Source organism: Clupea harengus, chromosome 21 (assembly GCF_900700415.2).
Source record: "Clupea harengus chromosome 21, Ch_v2.0.2, whole genome shotgun sequence".
Taxonomy (NCBI): domain Eukaryota; kingdom Metazoa; phylum Chordata; class Actinopteri; order Clupeiformes; family Clupeidae; genus Clupea; species Clupea harengus.
The window spans coordinates 16,161,429-16,174,294 of record NC_045172.1 but is presented as its reverse complement, the minus strand read 5'-3'; the positions used below and the strand labels follow the sequence as shown (position 1 = coordinate 16,174,294).

The following is a 12,866-nucleotide window of genomic DNA, read 5'->3' as shown; positions in this document are numbered from 1 at the left end:
GTCATTTCTGCTTACTTAGCATTCCCCCACTTTGGGAATTCGTCAGCTTTCCTCCGTAGGCAATGCCAGTGAAGGGAAAAAGAGAATCAGCTGAATATAGGATATATTTTAAAAAGCTATATCTCACTTATATCTAATGATATAACATCAGAAGTGATTTAAAAGGGCTTACACTGAATCTGCGACCTGTCTTTGGTTGGTGTATATTTCAGGAACTGATATTAGACCCAAGCCAAGGTGGACAGTTTTGAGTAGTCTATGAGCTGTACCCTATCTACAGTAGGCTAAAGAGACATACGAAAATAAAGAAGCAATGTTTCATTGTGGATGAGTGTCGTATTGGGAGAGAGAATGGGAAATGGGAGGGGTTGTTTCATGATGGAAAAGGGGGAGAGGAGAGGAACAGAATGATTGGGAGTGAGTGGGGTATATAGGAAAGAAGTTTTTAAGACCGCCGTAAGAGGGACCTCTAATCCAACATTTTCCCGTTAAATCAATATGTTCAATAACACGCACAAATCGAAGGCGTCATAACGCAGTATTTAAATCATACCGAAACATGAAATTCACTGCTTGTGAGGAAAGTATGGACTACAATACCTCAAAGAAAACTCAGTTATAGGCAGTCGTGTGCTGATTGCAATTTTGTTGTACTGGTATCTCAAATCTTCAGACATTCAAGTCCCACAATCGTAAACAACCGCTGTTAACCTTCAGAAGCCCATGTCTAAAATGCCCTCAAGTTGACAAAAAACTTTGTTGTTTTCTGTTGGTTGTTTAAGAGTTAATTTGCTTTCATATGAATACATTATTTTACAGATACAGCTGAGCTGGTATATTAATGTAATACTACATGGAAATGGAATTATAACACTGTAATTCCATCCAAGGGGGTCTGTAAATCAATACATTTTGAATTTGTTTTATTTTTCACAGGAATGCAGTCGATGGAAATAAGAAGTTGTACGCAATTTATGACACAAGGTGAGTACATTTACTGCCTCTCTAAGGAACTGACATATTGATTCAAATTTGTATGGGAAGAAAGCCCACCGTTTTCATAAAGTGTAAAAATGTACAGAGAACTGTTCTGTAGCCCAATGCTGTATTGTCAAAGTCGAAAGTAGAACTTTTGTATTTTGGACCAACTTGCTTTCCGAACGTTCTTGTTAGGGTGTTCATAACAATCACTTATCTAGTGAAAATGTTGGTCTTGATTTTTTTTCTCCACCACTAACCGCCTCCTCAAGAATTCTTCGAATAGGCTCAGATTCTGTGACCAACCCACCATTTTAACAAAAGTACAACTATGGGGTCTACAGAATCTTCATCCAAGGATTGATCCAGATTCGCAAAACCATGCTAGAGAACACCTCGTGTCTTGCGTGAATTCAGCTCCACACAAGATTTAACTGTTAATTTGTGTCTCTGTCGTGAACGCAGTCCGGGTTGCATATTAACCCATTCGTCGATATAGGATTTCTGTAAACTTTTCATTACCAGTCAAAACAATTCGCCAATGAGTTCAAGATCACACTACCTACGGTGTCCCAGGTCACGTGACGGCACCAATTATAGCATACGGATTCTCTTGTGCCCAGAATTGCAATTTCCGAAAGCTCACTTGCAAGTTGATATGACCATCTCACAATATATTAGTTCCACACGAAGAGGACTGTGAGTAGGATTAGTATTCTTCCTGACATCACTAGACAAGTGTTAAGATGTTATTGTCAGTGGTCTCAGTCATTTCTAGTAAGAAGTCGCTACTTTTCGCAATTGGAAACGTTGGTATTTGACTGCTGTGAATGAAGGTAAACATGATGGCAGAGAGAGGGGTGTGAAGTGCGGACTTGGCTTGCGACCAGCAACAGATACTTTTTGCTGGCTTCAGTCACACGAGTCCCCGGTGAAATGCATCAATGTTACCAGCTGCGATTTCGTCCGATCATCCTAAACCGAGTGATGCCAAACGATTTCGACGCAATTGAAGAGCAAACGTCGACTCTTCCCTTCATGAAGTGCGCTGCCCATGGAATGCAGTGAGCGTTAGGTTACCATATTTCAATATAAGTCTTTGCCGAAAACCTACGAGGAATGCCGGGGGCTCCGAAATCAAGATTGTTTGGTGTACTTTCTGTGCCAGTTCTTATAACGTTTGTTTGTTGCGCGCAAAGGTGAGTGTTTTGGTGGCGAAGGTTAAGCCTGGAGCGGTGGCTTGTTTTCCAGCAGGGTTAACCGACCTCATCTCTCTTTTACAGCGCAAACGAGCCGGGCAATATGTCATTTGTGAAAGAGACAGTGGATAGACTACTATCGGGGTATGACATTCGCCTTAGACCAGACTTTGGTGGTAAGTCATGTTTGATGTATACGCTTCATTCAGTCAATGCAATAATGCTAATAGATTAGTACTTAACTGGGAGGGACTCATTATTGAATTTATATACTTTCCTTGGACAAAGGCATCTTGCTGCCAATACCTAAACCTATTTGAAATATACTAAAATAATTGAACCTATGGAAAACATCACCCACACTCTCCAATAAAACTGCTTTTCATTATAAATCCGTTTGTTTCTCATAGGTGCCCCGGTTGCTGTAGGAATGAGCATAGACGTGGCGAGCATTGACATGGTGTCCGAGGTCAACATGGTAAGTGCGACTTTGTGCCGCCTTGCACGTCTTGGTGTTGATCAAAAGGTGGAGCGTCACTTCAGTAGGGACTTTCGAATAGTTTCGGTTTCAGGGAGTGCTTGTGTCGTTTTCAGAATCGCCGCAGAGTGGACATGTATGCGAAATCTATTTCGATCCTAGTTAATCAAATCAAGTCGAGCATGCACACATACACAAACACACACACACAGACACAGAGAGAGAGAGAGGGAGAGAGAGAGAGAGAGAGAGAGAGAGAGAGAGAGAGAAGGCGAGTGTGTGAGTGGGTGAATTTGGTTGCTGTCCATGGTGCTGAAGACACGGACTTGGTAAAGTCCGAAATGCATTTGCTCCCAGTGCAGTCACTGGTGTTCAAGGCATTACTGAACAACTATCAGAAATCGTGTACCATTTACTGAAATGTGTTGTGGCTCCTATTATGCATTCTTCATTAATATTGACTTGTTTGAAGTAAAGAACTCATGCCTCTAAGGAGACGTGGAAAACACTTGGGTAATTGTGTAAAAGAGTTTGTCACTAATTATGATTCTTTGCTTGTGCTAGAAAAACACAGTTTACTTTTGTAGACTTGTTAATGAAAAAGGCTATCTATTTAGATATACGGTATATTTAAGTCTGAATAAGTCTTCTGGTTTAGGAGTTAGTTTAGATGGCGTGTAGGAATAGTGAAAGTGGATTTTTATTTTGGACAAAGTCATTTTGCATAACTGAGAAACTGACAGAATTTAGCAAGAACAGGGTGGATACACTTTCTCTCTCACTCTCACACTCACACACGTAAAGACACACACACACATACACACATACATACCCATCTGCCAGAGGTTGGGTTCAGTCTGTTTGGTCATGTTTTTTTTTTGTATCCTTCCTCTTCTTCTCCTTTCTCCGCCTGAGGTTCCTGGAGAGAGGCTCAGCACGAGTACAGCCTCTTCTTAGATCTTCTCCAGTCGTAATGACTTCAGGTCTCCCCAAAGCTGCAGGAGAAACACACTCAGGTGCATCGTGCGGGGCAGCAGCTGCCAAACAAACATGTTTCTTGGAAAAGATTTCAACAAGGAGCAAAAGATTCCCCCACCATATGCTACTTACTATATCTGAATCAGATTTTGTCGTGTCATTGGTGTTCTTGCTTTCTCTTTTTTCTCTCTCTCTCTTGACTGAGAACAATTGAGGCATACACTCTTGGAGTCCAGGAAGTGCACATGTGTCCATAATCCTGGAAATGGACAGTTACAAAGTCTCTCTCAACAGATCTATATAAACAGTTAATGTGTTAGCACATGGTGGCATGTGGTGGTATCCATGGACACACCAGTGGAATAGTACACGTGGGCTTCGTGGTTCATGGTTATGAAGCGTGCAGCGAAAGCCCTCACGTCTTCAGGAAGCATCGCATCTCACCCGGCAGACTGCTGAAAGATTGGTGGGGGGAAACTGTTCCTTAGTCACCTGTTGCCAAGGAAACAAGTTGGAATCAGAGAGTGGAGTGTTGATGAGTTGTCTTCCTTACTCACCCAGGCGAACAGAGAAAAGTAGAGAAGGTGTAGATCTTCTGCAGGGACTGCTGGGTGGTGGTGGTGGGTTATTCATTCTCAAAGCACCCTGTTTGAATTTGTGGCCACGTTGGCTAGATTGTCCTGGCCACGTAATCTTCGTTACAAGTTTATGTTTCCCATTTATGTTTCAGTGTATTATGAATTACCAAAAGGGGGGAAAGCATAAAAGTTGAAGGTTAAATCCTGAAACAAGCAACGTGTGCAACGCTTCCTGAATCACAATGAGACAAGCATGCAGTGACTCCAGGAGCTATTCAAATTGACCCATGCTCTTCAACATTGACCTGGACAAGTTTGAAAGTTCTCAAATGAGAATGCCTCGGTACATTTCCATCGCAGGTTCTCATCATGTGTATCGTTTAACTTTGGAGGAAATGAAAGGAGATCCAGGAAGTGTTTTTTTTAGAGGATGCGAAAATGATGACAGAGGTGACGAATAAAATCTCCCTGCCTGTAAAACAATCTGGCAGGGTGTGCTTTCACACCTGCTTGAGAGAACAAAGAAGGAAAAAAAGCAACTCTTCTGCTAATTCAAATGGGTGTCTTAACTTTAGGGTTCAGGCAGGGGTTGAGGTCAGGGTCAGGTTATGATAGCATGAGATGACAATTAGACTGGGATTGGAGTACAGTATCTCAAAACTGCCCACTACACAGAGGTCAGGAAAGCCCAGAGACGCCTTGTCTTAAATCAACTGTTTTTTATTAGTATCACAATGTAAAGACGGCAGTCTACAATACTTTTTTAATGGCCCTGGGTCTTTCTTTGCACAAGGTGTCCCCTTGCTCAACTTGCTAGAGCAAAACAACACAGAGTTCACGGCTTCAATCCCAGCACACACACTGATGAAATATACACCCTATCTGTCCTGTGAGATGCTTTGGTTGACCGTGTCTGTTTAGTGAATAAATGTATAGCAGCTTTTGATCCACACTGGGCTAGAGGCATAGGGCTCAGCTTCAGCTTTGTATGTTACGGACGGCTTTGTTTAGCCACCCCTGAGCGGGTGAACATGTTAGGGCCCCAGAGGTGTCAGGGGCGAGCGCATAAATACGCAGCGTGGGTAACAGGAAACATCTGCTGGACACAGGGGACAGATGCGACAGGGTGTGAGATTAGAGCAGCGCTGACACGGGTCATTAAGCGCAGCAGGGTCGAGTGACGGAGGGGGGTGGGGTGGGGGGGTGTAACGTGGGAGTGCACGTGTGGAGCATACGTTGAGCACAGATCTGCCTGCTCCTTCCTTGGAGAATGTGTGAAGGCCTAGGTCCTTACAACATATGTAGAAGTGTTTGGAATTAGAATATTAGTGACATTCTGTTTGGAGGGACCATTTAAGAGAGTTAAGAAACCAAGAAGTAGATATATCAGGAGCGAAGTCTCGAAGTTCAACAAGCTCTCGACCTTGAAGCTAAGCATAAACTGCCCCTAACCTCTAACGCTAACTTCAAATGTAGCACTTATTCTTCATTGTCAGTAGAGTGTCAATCAGCAGTGTTTTACGTTTTAATAGAGCATGAATTGATTTTATTTTCACCTTTAAATAGAGTATAAAATATGATAATCTCATATCTTGATATGAGATTAATTAGATTAATCAGATTAAACCATAGATTCAATATATGAATAATTATTCTAAATCGGCTTCCCTTTTCTCTTTTCATATAAATCCCTGCTCTTTACATTGCTGTTGGTCCTGGCTGAGAGTGAACCTGTAAATACTGCATGCAGTTAAAGTCCTGCGTTATGTGAGACATGGTTTTGTACCAGCAATTCACCTCAGTGTCATCATTAATCATTTATGTAATCATTTATTTATTGCCCCCCCCCCCATGTAAAAGTGCCATCTTAAGCCAGCTGGCCAATACAGAGTGCAGTCTTGTGAGCTGGAGAGAGATAGAAAGAGAGAGAGAGAGAGAGAGAGAGATTGTATCCTTTTAAAGTGTAATCGAGGATATGTCGTTGATGCGCACAAATCTAAAATCAACTTTCGCTTGGTTAAGAGCGTAACTGAGACGATTACAGGCAGGGAGAGGGGAGATCTGGGCCCTGGAGCTAAGAGGGAGCACTAATAGCCAGTGAACGCTGGGTGTTTTATAGGGGGTGGGGGGGTTTGGTAATGGAGTTGGTGCGGTGTTATGTGGTGTGTGTGGTGGAGGGGCCTGGGTGTTTCAGAGGGAGAATTGGGGGTGTTGTTGTGGTGCAATGTGGTTTGGTGTGGTTTCGGTTTGGTGGTGGGGGGGCCTGGCCGGACGCCTGGACCATGCACGAGCCAAAGTTGTTGTGTAATCGCCGGCGCTGCCCAACACTGAATCAGACTGCCCACATGGCTCCCTCGCGCAGGAAGCAACGCTCTCAGGCTCCGTGCAGGGGTGGTGGAGGAGGAGAGCACAGAGGAGAACTCCTCCATTAGGGACCCTTTTGGGGGTGTGGGGGGGTGTCCCCCTAAACCCTCCTTCCACCCCAGTCAGGACTGTGGACACAGGAGACAGGAGAGCTGAGATGATGCTTTGCCTTGCTCACTGGTTTTTATTGATGTGAAGATTTTAAGGTCTTTTTTGGGACATGGTCTCTTTGAAGTGTGTTATATAATTCATACAGAATGAGAAACCTTAAGCATACCTACATATTGCTCTCAGTAGTGGAAAAGCTCTGCCTTGAAAGATTATAAGGGACCATGTCAACAACTGTGATGCATGGATTCTCTTGAGAATGAAGTGCAGCTTGCAGGAGTTGCCTCATTGATACAGAGAATCTATAAATTCCTGTGCTCTAGTTCCAAACAAATTACATCGTTTTTCCAAAGGTCAAATATGGACGGGTAGGGAGGTAGGTCAGGTCAACAGACAGACAGACATAGTTATTGAATGATTTACAGATACAAAGAAGGAGAGAGAGATCTGAGATTTACCTGATCGATAGATTTGATAGACAGATTCATTCGTATCGATCAATACAATTGATTGAATGAATGATTTATTCATTTATTATTTTCTTTCATCTCTGTTTAATGTAATAGGAAAGGATCAGGTTCAGTAGTTATAGACCCCACATTAATTTAACACATGCATACCTTTCGAGCCCTTTCAAAGGCCATAACTTCACTAAATGCAAGATTAATGCTTCCTTTCTTTGTTGTTGTTGTTTTTGTGGTCTCCCTTCTGTAGGACTACACATTGACCATGTACTTCCAGCAGTACTGGAGGGACAAGCGGCTGGCCTACATGGGAATCCCCCTCAACCTGACGCTGGACAACCGGGTGGCCGACCAGCTCTGGGTACCGGACACCTACTTCCTAAATGACAAGAAGTCGTTTGTCCACGGAGTGACAGTGAAGAACCGCATGATCCGACTTCACCCAGATGGGACAGTGCTCTATGGACTAAGGTTAGCGCTGTCTGACATCACTTCCAGGACCAACTGCACAGATATTGTGTTGACTATTATAAATAAATACAAAATGTGCCTTTTGAGGACATTTGTCGTGAAAAATGATTGAGATGAGATGTGTGCAATGGGATATGTTCATGCATGTGTCTACACTGCCCCAAGACAAGGACACACAAAGTCATTAATGACAAGTGTTGAGTGTATGGAAAGTCCATGGAGAGCAACGCTGCGGTTAGCCAGTGGAGTCAGTATAGATACCTATGCAATGTCAAGAGTGCTGAAAAATCAGAAACATTCAGCATTGCAGAGAATTTCCTCACGGTGTGGCTCAATGGAGCATCTCAGGAGCAGGTGGGCTGAACTCCCCAGGCATTTAAGTGTGTGACTTGACATGTACGCAAAATAGGGATTGAACTTGGATGACACACTGGCCGATATTTGATCGTTGCCACTCCAGGAATATGGCCTTAAATATTTCACTTAAGCAGATCAATGTTTGCGAGACAAGCCCTGCATTTTTAATTGCGGCTGTGATGAATAGTGCATGCTTGTGTGAAAGTTGGGCCGCTCAGGGTGCGGACTAGCTGCTGGAGTCGTCACCTCTAGACATGTATTATAACGGGAGAATACTCAGATGTATCTTCACAGTGGGAGATATTCTATTTCAAGTGTGAGTGTGTGTTTTGCAAAGGTGTATATCAATGTGTTAATGAGTGTGTCTGCATTTGTTAGTGTGTGTCCGTGTGTTTGTGTGTGTGTGTGAGAGAGAGATAGAGAAAAAAAGAGAGAGAGAGTGAATGTGTGCAGATGCAGTAGGTTTTGTCCTGCATGGTTGGGCAAAGTTTATCATCTATATCTCTAGCCATCATTAACTCTGGTGTGGATGCAGGCTAATGGTTTCTGACATATATTACTACATAATTCATTTTAACTAGTGAAAACTGTCTGACCTTTCAGCGTGGGCTCCATTTAGTTGGTTAATCTAAGCCTTTATCTGACTGATGTAAGAAACACAATGAAGTCATTGCTGTTTCTCATTGAATTTCCTTTTAGTCATAGCTTTTTATGCAGGCTTGCCATGGAATATTAATTTGATATTTCTATGGACGTTTGAAAGTCTTTTCCTTAGGGTATCTATGCTGTACACACGACCCAGGGTTTCACAGCCGATTCTGCAGTTTTATGTGCTTGAAGACTTTGTAAGACATAATCTTTTTGTGTAAAAAAAAAAATCCCTTTTATTTTATTCTTTTATTTTCTCCACATCAGGATAACCACGACTGCAGCCTGTATGATGGACCTTAGGAGATACCCTCTGGATGAGCAGAACTGCACTTTGGAGATAGAGAGCTGTAAGTAGCTGACTTCAAGACAGTGTCTGTCCTCTTTTTCACTCTTTCTTTCCATCTTTCTCTCACTCCTCCTCTCTTTACGTTTACACATATTTGCACGGGAAGCGTTATAACTTTGACAATGCACTGAATCACTTCTTCATAGTTGGGCTCTGGTCAGTAATCAAGGGCTCTGAATAATGCATTGTGTCTTGGCAGAAAAGACGATCTTCAGAAGTTTCCTCTACTGTAGAGAACCTCTGGAAATATGAAATAGGATGTTGTTGGACAGAGGAGTAAATAGTGACTTGGATAGATACTTCAGAAAGTAAAGGCACAGACTTCTTCCAGCTGAAGTTCTTCCAACTGAAATGATGAAAAGTGGTCTTACTGCCACCAAATATTAGCCTGTGGATGCTTCATCTTGCGGACAGAACCACATTTGCATTCAGAACCCAAACAGATATGTGAATAATCTCCAGAAGCTGGAGAGACTGTTCATCCAGCATGAGGAGTGGCAAAGCCAACCGCGGGAGCCAGCAACACCACTAGCGCAGGCCAGAACATCAAGTCCCGACACACTCTCTTTGGGCGCATCGTTTGAGAGGTGTTACATAATGTGCTCCAGATCGTAAAGGCATACAACACCAGTGCCCTGCATCGCACTGCACAAGCGTAGCCTTGCACTCCATGCATGGAGTGCCTGAAAGCATGTTTGTGACAGCACCATAGGTAGCCCCATTCACGCCTCTCCCGTTCGCACTGAGAATCATGTCAGGCAGGTTATGTTTTAACGTGGCAATAGTTCAGATGCTTAAGCTGTGTTCTGGTTTTACCATGTATATGGGTATAATTACCCTATTAGTAGTTGATCTAAATATTGTCTTATCTAACATAAAAAAGAATAGGGTGTAGTCAAGCCTTTTAAATTATAGTTACATTAGTTAAAAGCTTAGAAATTACCGTACGTGTGTATGTGTGTGTGTGTGTGTGTTGTGTGTGTGTGTGTGTGTGTGTGTGTGTGTGTGTGTGTGTGTGTGTGTGTGTGTGTGTGTGTGTGTGTGTGTGTAGATGGTTACACCACAGATGACATTGAGTTCTACTGGAAAGGAGGAGACAACGCTGTGACGGGAGTCTCCCGCATCGAGCTGCCTCAGTTCTCCATAGTGGACTACAAGCTGGTCTCCAGGAATGTTGTCTTTTCCACAGGTGAGAACACTCCTGTTTAGAGAACATGACCCTAGTCTCCAGGAATGTTGTCTTTTCCACAGATGGACACTCCTGTTTAGAGAACATGACCTTTGTCTAACAAGTCCAACATTTCTGGTGCATTAGTTAATGCAGGAGGGTCTCATATACTAGTTCCAAACCTGAAATACATGATTATAATGTTTTATTGAGGTTCCTTTGATTAGCATTAGCAGTAATGAATCAGGTAGGATGAACTAACTATGAAGTACCACAGAATAAACCACATGTGATGTTATTTACTGAAGGTTATTATTCCTGATGTTAACTTTAGTATATGAGCTCTCAATGCAGTGTTAAGATGATTGAATCAACATAAAGGAACCCTCACATAATCCATAACCAATGGCATTAGACCAGACATGTTCTGATTTTATAATATAAAAAGTCATCTGGATGGTGCTGTTTGTTTTCATTCTGGACCTGGGAATGTGCATGAAGAACAGCTATCGCTTCAATTGTTTTGTAGTCCAAATAATACTGTAGAACGCACTTTTAGCACTATGCCCGTTGAGAGGGTAAATGTTCCTCCGAGAACCTATTCAACCTCCAAATGCTTCCACTTGTCTGGTAGTTGCTACAAAGTTTCTACAAACTCTCATAATAGTCTCTCGTCACAGAGTTTAAAGTAGAGAACTGAGAATGAATTTAATGATACAGACAACTCACTTTTCTCTCAAACTGAAACTCCCTTTTAAACTCCCATGTAGAACATGTATGCATTCACAGTGTAACATATTATGTAAGATAAAAGCATTCTTTAAGTAGTTTTCAAGTATCTTGATGTAAATGTGATCTGCGCTCACATTTCACAAAGATGAGCTTTGGACCTCGTGATTTAGACAAATTATTGAATACTCTTTTTGGCAGCTGATTGGTGGATTTAATTTCCGAATAAGCAAAAAAAAAAAAATGTCCTACTTTCTTCTTGGCCCACATCGTTGCATAGTTACCTAGCAGTGTTTTTGTTTTGATTTTGTTATGTATGCATCAACAGCATTGCTCTCTTATTCTGTTGGTTTAGAACATTGAAATAGCACATGCAAATTGGGAACGGGGTGGCGTCCCAGATTTTCTGTTCAGAAACGATGAGAGCTGTTGTTCATGCTCATTTGTAGAGACATGTGTCTCAGCAGTAATGCAAAGCAAAGGTATAGCTTCACATGGCAAAACTGAGGTGTGAACAAAGATGTTTATTTCACTGCCTACAAGATTTAATTTTGGAGTAAATCCAGAACAGTGAAAAGTTATACATTTCAGACGTATGTGAAAGACACAAATTTTCGAATGTGTGAAAAGTTACCCCTGTGTACCTAAGATAAATGGCATTTCGGACCTCTTGATAGAATAATTAAAACTCATATAAAATCTGCCTAACTGGGCCATCTTTTCAAACATGAATATATTCCAAAAGGAGGGATACTCTGACGTCAATGAGTGTATGCACATTAGCCTCCTCCACTGGCAGAAAGGATACAAAATCCTGCGTTTTCTAGCACACGCAAATAAAAACAAAGAAATACATTATTAGCCAGTTTTCAGTTTCCCTCAGCCTAGACCAGTATTCCAAGGTGCTTATTACCCCCACTATGACTTCAGATTTCACTCAACTCTTATCCTTGGGTTGTTTTCCATGCCTGTGGGGTGCTTGACCGTATTTACGAGAGTGATAACAGCCATTAACTTTTCCTGTCCAGCAACCCCCCTCATCACACACACACACACACACACACACACACACACACTCCCTCCCCCTCTTCCCATAGCTCCCGTGAGGACAGTGGAGTACTTCAAAGCCAGATTCAAAGACTGTCTAATTAGCAGGTTTGCACCATGTGCTTCCTGCTTGGAGAATCACAAGAGAAACGAGTTATGGATGGCAGCATGGCAATTACCCCCACCTCGAATTTGATTTTTTTTTTCTTTCTTTTTGGGGGTGGGGGGTTGGAGTGCATGGGGAAGGGGGAAGGGTGGGGGGAGGTTGGTTTGTTATATAAAAATGAGGAACTTTCAATATAGGGCATCATATTTTCATGAGCCATAGGACCCATGACATAAATTATTCTCTTCTATGCACTCACAGAAAACATTGCAGTAATGACATACCACCCCTCCTTCTTCCTCATGCACTCTCATTTCACTCTCTCTGTCGCTTTCTCCCCGTTGTTCAATCTTTCTTTGTATCTCTCAAAATCTCCTTTCTCTTCCCATTCCTTACCCACTCTGCCTCAGCTGTCTATCTCCTCTCTCTGTCTTTTTCCCCCTCTCTCTCTCACCTCTCTATTTCCCCCTCTCTCCATATCCATATTTCTTCACTCGCTCACTCATTCACTCTCTCTCTCTCTCTCTCTCTCTCCCGCTATATCTCTGTCTTCCTCCCCTCCAGTTGTAATGAGAGCTGCTAGTTAGTATTCATTGCCACTCATCCCACGTGAAATGTCACCATCGCCCCGCCACTCTCATGTCAGTTCAGTGACACACCGCATGAGCGACACACACACGACACACACACACACACACACACACACACACACACACACACATATACATATACATTACACATGCCTCCCCCTCACCAATGGTAGCATCTCGGTGTCAAGTCCTAGCGAAACTGATTGGTCGTGGTGGAGGCAACTAGCCATCCACCTCTCGCCTGCCCACTCCGC

The 12,866-nt window shown here is 42.7% G+C and overlaps 1 protein-coding gene across 5 annotated transcripts in view; it reads left to right on the top strand.

Moving 5' to 3' along the window:
• Positions 1-12,866, top strand: part of LOC105911775 (gamma-aminobutyric acid receptor subunit beta-3) — a 36,541-nt gene that overhangs the window by 15,354 nt on the left and 8,321 nt on the right. For 3 of the 5 annotated variants that reach the window (XM_031558327.2, XM_031558328.2, XM_031558331.2), the window contains exons 2-7: positions 937-984; positions 2,262-2,353; positions 2,588-2,655; positions 7,398-7,618; positions 8,891-8,973; positions 10,024-10,161. In XM_031558327.2, the coding sequence (XP_031414187.1) occupies positions 937-984; positions 2,262-2,353; positions 2,588-2,655; positions 7,398-7,618; positions 8,891-8,973; positions 10,024-10,161 (650 nt within the window). The other 2 variants (XM_012840609.3, XM_031558329.2) reach the window with 1 other exon arrangement.